This window comes from Mus pahari, unplaced genomic scaffold (assembly GCF_900095145.1).
Source record: "Mus pahari unplaced genomic scaffold, PAHARI_EIJ_v1.1 scaffold_7617_1, whole genome shotgun sequence".
NCBI lineage: Eukaryota > Metazoa > Chordata > Mammalia > Rodentia > Muridae > Mus > Mus pahari.
The window spans coordinates 31,946-42,650 of NW_018393043.1; the positions used below are offsets into that span (position 1 = coordinate 31,946).

General features: G+C 58.8%; 2 protein-coding genes across 3 annotated transcripts; one reads left to right on the plus strand and one right to left on the minus strand.

Moving 5' to 3' along the window:
- Positions 1-1,617: 1,617 nt before the first annotated feature.
- Gtpbp6 (GTP binding protein 6 (putative)) lies at positions 1,618-6,409 on the plus strand. 2 transcript variants are annotated; one of them, XM_021189407.2, is made up of 10 exons: positions 1,618-1,953; positions 2,591-2,728; positions 2,849-2,919; positions 3,007-3,137; positions 3,452-3,522; positions 4,371-4,529; positions 4,633-4,841; positions 5,046-5,194; positions 5,284-5,436; positions 5,538-6,409. In XM_021189407.2, exons 1-10 carry the CDS (start codon positions 1,638-1,640, stop codon positions 5,683-5,685), a joined length of 1,545 nt encoding a protein of 514 aa, XP_021045066.1. In that variant the 5' UTR covers positions 1,618-1,637; the 3' UTR covers positions 5,686-6,409. The 2 variants fall into 2 exon arrangements, with proteins under 2 accessions (XP_021045066.1, XP_029390581.1); XM_029534721.1 differs by having other exon boundaries at positions 1,632-1,953; positions 2,594-2,728.
- Plcxd1 (phosphatidylinositol specific phospholipase C X domain containing 1) lies at positions 5,890-9,639 on the minus strand. Its single transcript, XM_021189410.1, has 8 exons — positions 9,590-9,639; positions 9,291-9,460; positions 8,436-8,525; positions 8,024-8,160; positions 7,627-7,755; positions 7,226-7,381; positions 6,930-7,113; positions 5,890-6,332 (listed from the first exon to the last, which is right to left on the minus strand). Exons 2-8 carry the CDS (start codon positions 9,391-9,393, stop codon positions 6,094-6,096), a joined length of 1,038 nt encoding a protein of 345 aa, XP_021045069.1. The 5' UTR covers positions 9,394-9,460; positions 9,590-9,639; the 3' UTR covers positions 5,890-6,093.
- Between the last annotated feature and the right edge of the window lie 1,066 nt (positions 9,640-10,705).

The window sequence follows — 10,705 nt, forward strand, 5'->3', positions numbered from 1 at the left end:
TTCTCATACCAAGGGAGAGTCGCTTGGATGCAAAGCAAAAATTTGCCAAAAACCTAGTAGAGGTATGGGGTTCTTTAATTTTAGATGATGTTTGCAGGGTTGAATGTGAAATTGTGTTTTAGCCTTGTCTGTACACAGGTACTGGAAAATGAAAAACAACTGAGTGAGAAAACCATAATGTTTTACTAATAGCTGCATTACAACATTATTGCAACAAAGTCAATGATATTTGCTAAATCACAAAAACCCTTCTTTGTTCCTTTTCCACTTTAAGTCTAGAAAACAGAATGGTGTTATTTTATTCAGTTAGATTTTCTTATCTATCCAGGGAGGTATGCGTGCCCGGGAAAATCTGCCTGTAGGGCTAAGAAACAAACTACAAGAGTTGGCCTTCTCCCTCAAAAATGTAGGTCCCCGGGTCTAAACACAAATTTTGAGTCTTGTTAGGAGGCACCTTGACCAACTGAACCATTTTGATGGCTCAAGAATACAGAAAACCATTTCCTCGGATGCTTCATTCGTGGATTTTGTAATTTACTGTCGTCCGCGATTACATGGAAGAAGGAACAGAGCAAGGACAGTGGTTTCATGTCACCTAAAAGTAAACGTTAGGATAAAATCAGTTTTAGCTCAGTATCTCTTGCCTCAAGATTGGGGCTTATAGCACAAGACCTGGGGGAGCAAAGCTGAGTGCCAACCAGCAGGTGGTGAAGGGGCGGGGCGGGGGCGGGACTGAGCGGTGACAGGCAGGGTGTGAAGGGGCTGGCTGTGGATGAGAGGGCTTGGCTGAGCAATGACAGGTAGGGGCTGGGGCTGGGTGTGTGGGCGTGTCTGAGCGGTGACAGGCTGGGCGCCGGAGCAGGGTCACGTGATCTCGTGGACCCTGGAGATGGGGCATCACACACGCAGTCAGGTGCTGGTGGGTCAAAGTGGGCTGCGCACAGTTAGGCTCTCGTGTGTGAAACACAGTTGGCCGCTCACAGTGAGGGGTTTCCAGGGTGAGGTCGAAGTTAAGAGACCTCCCCTTCCCCCACTCCTGGGCCCATTGTGCGGAGCGTATCGGATCCGTGTCCTCCACACTCCAGTGCGGGAGCTCGGGGGTGACGTCACAGAACCGGTCACTCGGGCTCTTTTCCTGACCCACCTCGGATGTCTAGTGCTCAGGGGACGCACGTGGGGACTCGTCACGGCTGTAGGGGAATGACCCCGGATGTGTGACAGGTGTACTGACCCCGGTGTCCAGGCGGTAACATAGGTGATAGTGGATAAAGGAGCAGCGAGACTCTCAGCACAGCCCCCTCCGCGAGGCGCCACCCCTTCATTGAAGAAATGCAGAGTCCAGAGGAGCCTGCCATTCACAAAATTGGGTTCCGCCTCCTGTCAATCAGGAGCCAACATCTGAAGCAGTCACTGAGAGGCGGGGCATTGTCCTTTCGGCCCCGCCCCTCGCCGCAAGCACCGAGTTGTCCATTCTCCCTGACCTCGCCCCTATTCGTTTTTCGCTGCGCGTACGGGATCTGCTCTTGGTCCTCCCAGGGCCACCCTTCGCTGCACGCACATGCGCCCTGTTGTTCTTCCGGTCCCTCCTTGCCCTCCCTCCCCCGCCCTTTCAGTCTCTCGCTGCGCGCGCACGCGCCATGTTGTTCCTGCGCGCCGCCGCGCTCCCGGGTTTCTGGCTCCGGTGTGTGCGCAGCGTACAACAAGCTCTGAGTCCCGCGGGGACCCTGCCATGTCCCGTCCGCACTGTCCACGCTGGGAGCTGGGTCTCGGGGAGCGCGTGGGAGGGAGGCGGTCCCGTGCGTGGTAGGGGCGGGGAGAACCCGCGTGAGGAAGAAGAGGAAGAGGAGGATGAGCTGCTCCGCGCCCCGCCCCTCCTGCCCTTGGTTGCACAGCGCGTGTGCGTCCTGCATCCTGACGTCAGACGCCAGGCCGGAAAAAAACCTCGAAGCACAGGTATCGGATAGGGCGAGAGTGGGGACCAAGCAAAGAAGACGGAAGGGGCGAGGACCTCAAGGCGGAAACTTGCTGGTGCTATCCGGAGGCTGAGGGGAAGAAACCCGGGCGGCGGTGTCGCCTAGGTCTGGAAGGGGCGGAGTCACGAGAAAGGAAGGAGAAACCGAGGGAGGAGCACTGGGGGCAGGGCACTGTGATGGACTTCGGCGTGTGGTAGGCAGTGTGGATAATTTGGGATGGGATGGGGATCGTGACTACTCTCCGCGTGGAGTCGGAGTCTGGCGAGCTTGTGTGCTGGGGGCATAATTTGGCTGAGTGTGTGAGGGTACCTGGGGCTGCCCTGTGGGTGGGGCTGCGTGTGATCGGGGTGGGGTCTTGGGGCGGGGCTATCCTAAATTTGTAGGCGTGGTCTGGGTCCAAAAGCACTGTGTGCTGGGGGCGTGTCCTTGACGTTCGGTGCCTTTCTCTGGTAGAGCTTTGGATCAAGGCCTGGCGAGCTTCTTGGGGTTGTGATGTGAGCTGCAGGGTGGGGACCCTGAGTGGACGCGGTTTCATCCCAGAGCTAACCCTGTCCACCGCTGTGGTCCGGGGTCTTCCCGCCCGGCTCTTGACTGGACGGACCCTTGTGTCCCCACAGCAGAGTGGCAGGTGGCAGAGGCGGCCGCGCTGGTGCGTGCACTTCCAGGATGGTCGGTTGCGCGTACCCTGGTGGTGCCCAGCGCAGCGCCTGGCAGCAGGCTGGTGTTCGGCAAGGGCAACTTTCAGGACGTGACAGGTGAGCGGTACCGCCCCTTTGGTCGCTGGGCACACGCCTCTACCTGTGCTGGTGGAGGATGGGACAGACTGCTTCCCGTCCTCCTCCTAACCCCATGACGGGCCACTCTCTGTGCTCCAGAAAAGATCAAGGGATACCAGGACATCTCATCTGTGTTCCTGAACGTGGAGAGGATGGCGCCACTGACCCAGGTTCCCGTGTGTCCCCCTTGATTCTCACGTGACTCACGACACTATGGGACCCCTGACTGATCCCCCGCGTGACCCCCATCTCCTCAGAAGGAGCTGGAGACCGCGTGGGGCTTGCGTGTGTTCGACAGATTCACCCTAGTCCTGCACATCTTCCGCTGTAACGCACGCACGAGGGAGGCCCGGATGCAGCTGGCGCTGGCAGAGATCCCGCTCCTTAGGTTCGCGGGTGATGTTCCCTGCATGTCCTCCCCTCATTTTTTCACCACCTGCCCTCCCAGTGAGTCTGTGGGTGCTACAGCATGTAGTGCTCCCCACATGTCCTTGAATGATGTCCTTGGGATCTCCCCACCTGTCCTCCCTACATGTCCTCCCTGGGTATCCTTGCGTGTCTGTGGATGCTGCAACAGGTGGCAGGTGGTGCTCTCCGCAGTTCCTCCTCGCATGTCCTCTGCATATATCCTTGGATGCTGTGACAGGGGTGCTCCCTGTGTCCTCCCCTCCCCTCATGCCCTCCCCACCTGTCTCCCTCCAGGTCCTCTGTGAGCGGCGACTCTGGGCAGCAGGACCAGCAAGGCTGGGGTTCCCGGTACATCATGGGGTCAGGTAAGTGCCAGAGGTGGGTAGTGGAGATACTGGGGAGAAGGGGGACATGGAGGGGAACACAGGCCATTGTCATGCAGGGCTGTGACTGGGGTCTAATGTGACTGAACCCTAAGATCATAGCAGGAGGGTATGGAGAGTTCACATGACCCCTGACCCTTCTTTCATGACCCCCTCGTGCTCACTTCATGACCCCTCTTCATCCCCGTGTCAATCCCCGTGTCCGTTGTGTAGTCCATTGTGTAGCCACCCAGGCCACAGGAGCTGGGTTCCTGAGTGGGAAATGGCAAATAAGACCAAGACAGATTTCTGATCAAGGCCCAGTGTTTACTAAGAGTCTGTGCTTATAAAGGGGGGAACCCATCCCCTGCCATGCCAGGCTTCTTGATGCTTTGTTGCCAAGTTGTTAGCACTTAGTCTGCTAGAGCTGTTAGCATTAGGTCGCCAATTAGACAGATTGTCAGCTATCTCAGAAATATCTCAGGAAGACAGGTTCAGCCTCTCAGTGGGTAGCAGCAGCGCTGGTGACAGAGACTCCACCGTAGGTGGTCTCATTCACAGTGTCAGAATAGGTCTGAGTCAGCCTGCTCAAGGCTGGGGGAGGCTACACATTGATCTACACAAAAATCTGCTCCAAGGATGTGTTACAGACAGGCTGACCCTGTGTGTCATTCTGTGAACGACTGGTGTGATCCCCATGGGAGGATCTGCTCATGTGTTGCCCATCTGGGGTGAGGTCAGGCGGGATCCCCCAAGAATGTGATGTTCATGCCCCACGGAAGACCCAGAAGTTTCTGCACTGGGCTCCTCCCCACAATCCCCCCCCCATACTGTGTCTCTTGTCCTCCCAGGAGAGTCACCCACAGAGCTGAGGGCCCGCGCACTCAGGGACCGGGAGCTGCGGCTCCGGCGTGTCCTCGAGCGTCTGCGGGATAAGCGGAGGTTGATGCGGAAGGAGCGGGTGCGGCGCGAGTTCCCTGTGGTGTCAGTGGTGGGATACACCAACTGTGGTGAGGAGGGAGGGAGCCCGCACATGGGAGGCCGGGATACATGAGGGTGGGCGTGGCACGTGCTGGGGCTGACAGTGCCAAGGTCTCTCCTGCTCCCTTCCAGGGAAGACCACACTCATCCAGGCTCTGACGGGTGAGGCTGCTTTGCAGCCGCGGGACCAGCCATTCGCAACTCTTGATGTCACTGTACACGCGGGGTTGCTGCCCTCGCACCTGCGCATCTTATATGTGGACACCATTGGCTTCCTGTCCCAGCTGCCACATAGCCTGATCCATGCGTTCTCTGCCACTCTGGAGGACGTGGCTTACTCGGTGGGTGTCAGGGACCCAACGGTTGGAGCCAGTCCTCTGTGTGGTCCTCTGTGGGTGTCAGGTCACCCTCCTTGTAGACCTGGGTGTGGCATGGTAACCCAGTAGTTTCTGTCTGCTGACCGTGTCTGTCCTCTGGCCACACCTCTGACCACACTCCTTCATGATGCCTGATCATGCTCCTGTCCCCAACCACGCCCCATATAGGACGTCCTGGTGCATGTGACTGATGTGAGCCACCCTGACGCTGAGCTGCAGAAGGCCACAGTTCTGTCCACACTGCGGGGCCTGCATCTGCCCCCTGCACTGTTGGAGTCAGCGTTGGAGGTTCACAACAAGGTGGACCTGGTGCCGGGGTGAGTGTGGCACGGTAGGCAGGGTGGTGGCCCACACCGCCCTCCCGGCCAGTTCCACATGTGATCCCCTAAGTGCCCCACCCCCACAGGTACACTCCACCATGCTCTGGAGCCCTGGCCGTGTCTGCAATCTCAGGGCGTGGGCTAGATGAGCTGAAGGCCGCATTGGAGACATCAGTGCTACGTGCTACAGGCAGGCAGGTCCTCACGCTACGTGTGCGCCTTGGGGGACCCCAACTTGGGTGAGTCATGTGTGGGGGTGCCCACCCGTGCCTGCACCATCTCTCAGCATGCCCTGAGACCTCCCAGCATACCTGGCGGTGATTTTTGCGTGTCCCTGCAGCTGGCTCTATAAGGAGGCGGTAGTGCAGCAGGTTCAGGAGCTGCCGGAGGGTGGTGCGGCCCACGTGACTGTCGTCATCACCCAGGCTGCGTATGGCCGGTTCAGGAAGCTGTTCCCCATTGACGCCTCTTCTGTCCTCCCACACTGACTGACAGTAACTTATTAAAGCAGGATATGTCCTGTGTCCCCCTCACCAGTCTGGCTTTGTATAGGTGACTGGGAAGAGTCCCTGTCACGAGGGAAAAGGTGCTTGTGCTCAGTGGCTGGGGTGGGAGCTTTCTTGGGAGTAGAGACTGTTTCCAAGCCCTGTTTTAGCCTGGGCTGCCAGAGACCACAAAAACATCCGCACATGTGCATTACTTCAAAATCCGTTAATCAATGGAGGCCTGAGCACCTGGTGATGGGAACAGAAGTGACACATACGTGGCCACCGTGTGTTCTGCAACACAGCAGCATGAGAGCAGAACATTCTGGGTCCCTGGTCTGCTGGGTCTGCAGGTCTCTGGGCTGCGTGAAGTGCTCAGAAGTGGTGATACCCGTCTTGGGTGTGTGGCAGTTAGGGAGACAGCAGTTTGCGATTCAGACCGATAACCTCACTCACGAAGCCATCTGCATCCACGAAGTCGCCTGCGATGATGTTGGTGCAGTGAGGGCTCTGCCCCGGCTGTTGTGCACGTACCCACTCAGCCATGAGGGGGAGGCTGCGGCGTGTCATCTCCTGCAGGGAGTCCACTGGGTGCAAGAGGATGTAACACAGGTTCTCAGTGATGTTGATGCCAGCAACGAACAGACCATCTGTGGGGGGTGATGCCATGTTATGTGACCAATGGGGTGATGTCACGGGGAAGTCCACACCACACAGCCACATAACCGCCGTAACACCAGAGACACCCTCGTCTTCATCCCTGTGTGACTTATGATGTCACCAGGGAAGGTAGTTTTGGTGTCAGGATGATGCCACATCTAGTGCGACTGACAGGGTGGCTTCCCAATCCCCAGAGGCACCATCTACATCCACGCTTTCTTCCTCCTGCCCAGTCTGTAGTGATTGGCGGGATGATGTCACACAGATGTCTGCCTTCATTCCCCCTGACAGATGCCCGCCTCATCCCATGAAATGTCATTACTGCACTGCCCAGTGTTGTCATAGCCCTGCCCTACATCCCCCATGCCATCACCACTGCCCCACATGACGTCACACTGACCTGTGTCCCGTGTGTCACTGGTTCCCATGACATCACCACCATCCCTGTAATGTCACTACCATTCCCATTCCCCATGACATCACTGTTGTCCCTGATCCCATTATGTCACCATTGAAGTGCCTGTTTCAGAGTAGTGTCACCCAGTCCCTGAGATATCACCATTATCTCCCCTCCCCGGTGATGTCACCTGGGCGGCCTTGGCCCTTCATGGTCTCCAGGAACCGCAGCAGCACATCTGTCTTTACTGCATTCCCCCACCAGTATGGGATCGCAGGCCACAGCTGATCATAGCGGCTGACTGTGGCCTCGTCCTCATAGGACACGATGACTTGCTGCCCGCATGCCCACAGCTGCCTCAGTGTGGGGACTTCCTGGGTAGGGAGGGGCATGGGGTGAGGGTCGCTCCCCACTTCACCCTGCCAGACAAGGACACCTCATCCCTGACCCTCCCCACCCCATGCGATAGAGACCATGCTTCCTCACCCCACTGGGACACAGCATTTCTCCAAAAATGTTCATGATGCAGCCCACGAGATAGTCGTGCAACTCACAGGTCATCCCCTCGAAGTTCCTGCAGGCCAAGATGACCACTTCGCGGGGGTGCAATTGCAGCCACTCAGCTATCTCAGTGAGGGTGTCCTGTGGGCGGGGCGAGCCACGTCACGGGTTATGTCACGGCTCGTGGGTCACATCACAGGCCTGGTCATGGGCCAGGTCACGTGACAACTAAGTGAGCCTGGTGGGGCCTGTGTCCACTCAGACCCTCTATCCTACCCCTTTCCATTCCCCTTCCCCTCCCACCCTCCCTCCCTGCTCCCATTTCTCACCCCCTTCCCATTCTCCTTCCTCCTCTTCCTATCCGCCTTCCCTCCCCTTGCCCACACCTCCACCAGCGCCTTTGTGTACATCATGTGCACAAAGCACAGGTTCCGTGCAGAGCCCTCTGGTGCATGCGCGATCCGCAGGTCCAGGTACCGCACGCCAGCATCCAGCTGCTGTGTCACGTCCAGGGTCTGCAGGGTGAGGATGGACACCCGGGCGGGTCCATGCACTGGAGTAGGGGTCACCAGGATCCCTAGCCCTGCCTCCGGAGCTACATCACCAGGACTGCCCCCACAATGTCACCGGGACCCTCTAATCCCGCCCACCTGGTCCCTGACCTCCCTTCCCCTCCACTCCCCCACCCCATCCCCAGGGCTCACCTGGCCCCCAGGGCTTCGTCACCAAGACCTCCTAACTCCGCCCCCGGGCTCGCCCCCCCCCACGCTCCCACGCCCTCACCTGCGTGACCGACCATTTCATCACCACGGGCCCGGTGATGAATGGCACGACCCGGCCCAACAGGTGCAGTAGCCGCGAACTTGCACGGGAGATCGGAGACTTACGGTTCAGGCAGTATGTCATCGTGTCGTGGCTCCCTGGGGACACACAAGTCACCGGCCATATCCCGCCCCTGACTCCCCGCGGAGCCCCAAGCAGTCAGGGTCCTCTGTGACTGACAGATTGGAAGGGCGGGGCTTAAGACCTCTGTGTCCAACCCCTGTCACCCCCCCAGCCCCGCACCCTCAGCCAGTGGCAAGTTCCTCCAGCACATCAGACAGACAGAGTCACTGACAACGATAGCTTCCTCACGGAAAACCCCATCTCACCCTGGCCCCGCATCCTGAGAACGTGAGGTTGGCCCCGTTCTTACCTGGGATGGACAGGTGGTGCAGGGGGACATCCCACAGCTGCGGGCACAGCTGCGACATCCAGTCTGCCTGGTCTCCCATGGGGGCTTCAACTATGGCGGGGGTTTGGGAGGGAAGAGCACAGGGCGCAGTGAGTGGGGGCAAGGCTCTGTGAAGGGGCGGGACAGGGTCACGGGTGGAACTAGAGGGAAAACTGAGGCAGGAGACCTGTGACTGTGGGCGTGCTGAGCTGTCCTAGGGACCCGCGCTCCCCACCCCTTGTGCCCGGGAACCCACATTCCAACCCTGGGTGACCCCTGGACCCACGCTCCACCCCGTGACCCACATTCCTCCCCACCCCCCGTGTATCCCCTGGACCCACATTCCCACCCCTGGGTGACTCCTGGACCCATGCTCCACCCCCCAACCCGTGTGACCCCAGAACCCTCGCTCCCACCCTGTGACCTATACTCCCCTCCCCATGTGTCCCCTGGATTCGCATTCCCACCCTGGGTGACCCCTGGACCCACACTTCCCTCCCTACCGTGTGACTCTGGGACCCACGTTCCCACCCCGTGACCCCAACTCTCCCCCCACCCCCTGTGACCCTGGGATCAGGACTTCCTTCCCCAACTCCGTGTGATCCCCGTACTCTCCTTCCCGCCCCCCACGTGTGACCCTGTGACACTGCTCAGTCACTGACCTGCGGTCCCGGCCCCGCGCGGGTGTCCACGCGAGACGGAGGAGGGGGAGCACCGAAGTCCACAGTGTCCCACTAGTGAGTCTGTGGCCTGAGCTCCCTCCCACAAAAGACTCTGTCCCCTGCGGGGGCGTGGCCGCTGTGATGTCACGCACAGTCAGGACACATGCATGCATACCTTCGGTGCCTACTGTGTGCTCTGGGACGGTCAACACGTTCTTATGCACTGAGCAGCAGACTTCACTCACCCCTCCTGCCCTGCTTGGCTCTAGTCCCTGCATCAGGGGTAAGGGGTGGGGTGGGGACCAACTCTGAAGGGCTCAATCTTCAGGCTGGCCAGGCTAGCATCTGAGATACAGAGGGGGAACTGAGGCAGCTGAAAGGGAGGGGGCCACCGAGGCAGCTGGGGGGGGAGAGAAAACTGAGGCACCGTGTCCCGAGGATTCCCTCCCTCCCTTGTCCCTTTCCCTCCCTTACCAGGCACCCAATCAGACTCCACTGCCAGCGCAGTAAGTCATGCGTGTGTAGGCATAACTTTTTTGAAACCATTTTTAAATAAGGGTTCGTCTAGCCTACCCCAAAGAGCTGCTGTTCCCAAAGGCTCTGTAATGGGTCTTCCCTTCCAGGGCCAGGCCCTTACAGGCCCTGCATTCCTCTGCCCTGGCTCCAGGGCCAAACTGCCAGGCATCTACTCTTTCATCCTAACCAGCTGTGGTTTTAAAGCTACAGGAAGGTAAACTTTGGGTTCCCTGGCCCAGCAAGGCTCCTCCTCCTCCTCCTCTTTCAGGAACCCGAGCCTGGGGAGGAACACGGGCTGGGGAAGGATGGGCCCAGAGGCAGGTGTGGACTGGAGAGCAGGGGGTGTCTGAGCCTGGGGCTTCCGGAAAGTGCCTAGGAGCTCCCCCCATGCCACAAAGGTTGACAAAATTTTCTGTTCCCACCCCACCTCCACCCCACCCCCATCTTCCAGCCACTGACACTCCTGGGCTCCACAGGATCCCCCACCAGAGGTCTAGGGCTGGGTGGTTGTCACTGCCTCCAGCACCCCTTCCTCCCTTCCCCCTTTCCCCTTCCCTCCCTCCCTCCCTTCCTTTTTCAGTCCCTCCCCCTTCCCCTGCCAAGGCCCGTGCAGGAACTTAAGAGCTCTGCTGATGGTAAACTAGAGAAGCAGTCCCCTGTATGTTACAAGGGAACCCCTGAGTGCTTCCTGAGACCCATTTGTCCTGTACCCTCAGTAGGTGTCCCTGAGCCCAGTGCAGGTCCCCTGGGCCTTAGTAGGTGTCTAGTCCCCTCAGTAGGTGTACTCTGACCCAGCAGGTCCAGTGCAGGACTCCTGTGAAGTCAGTAGGTGTTCTGTGTAATCAATAGGTCTCCTGTGCCCCAGCAGGTGTCCTGTGCCCTCAGCAGGTGTCCTGTGCCCTCAGCAGGTGTACTTTGCCCTCAGCAGGAGCCCTGTGTACCCAGCAGGTGTCCTGTGCCCTCAGCAGGTATACTTTGCCCTCAGCAGGAGCCCTGTGTACTCAGCAGGTGTCCTGTGCCCCAGCAGGTGTCCTCTGTACCCAGCAGGTGTCCTGTGCCCTCAGCAGGTGTCCT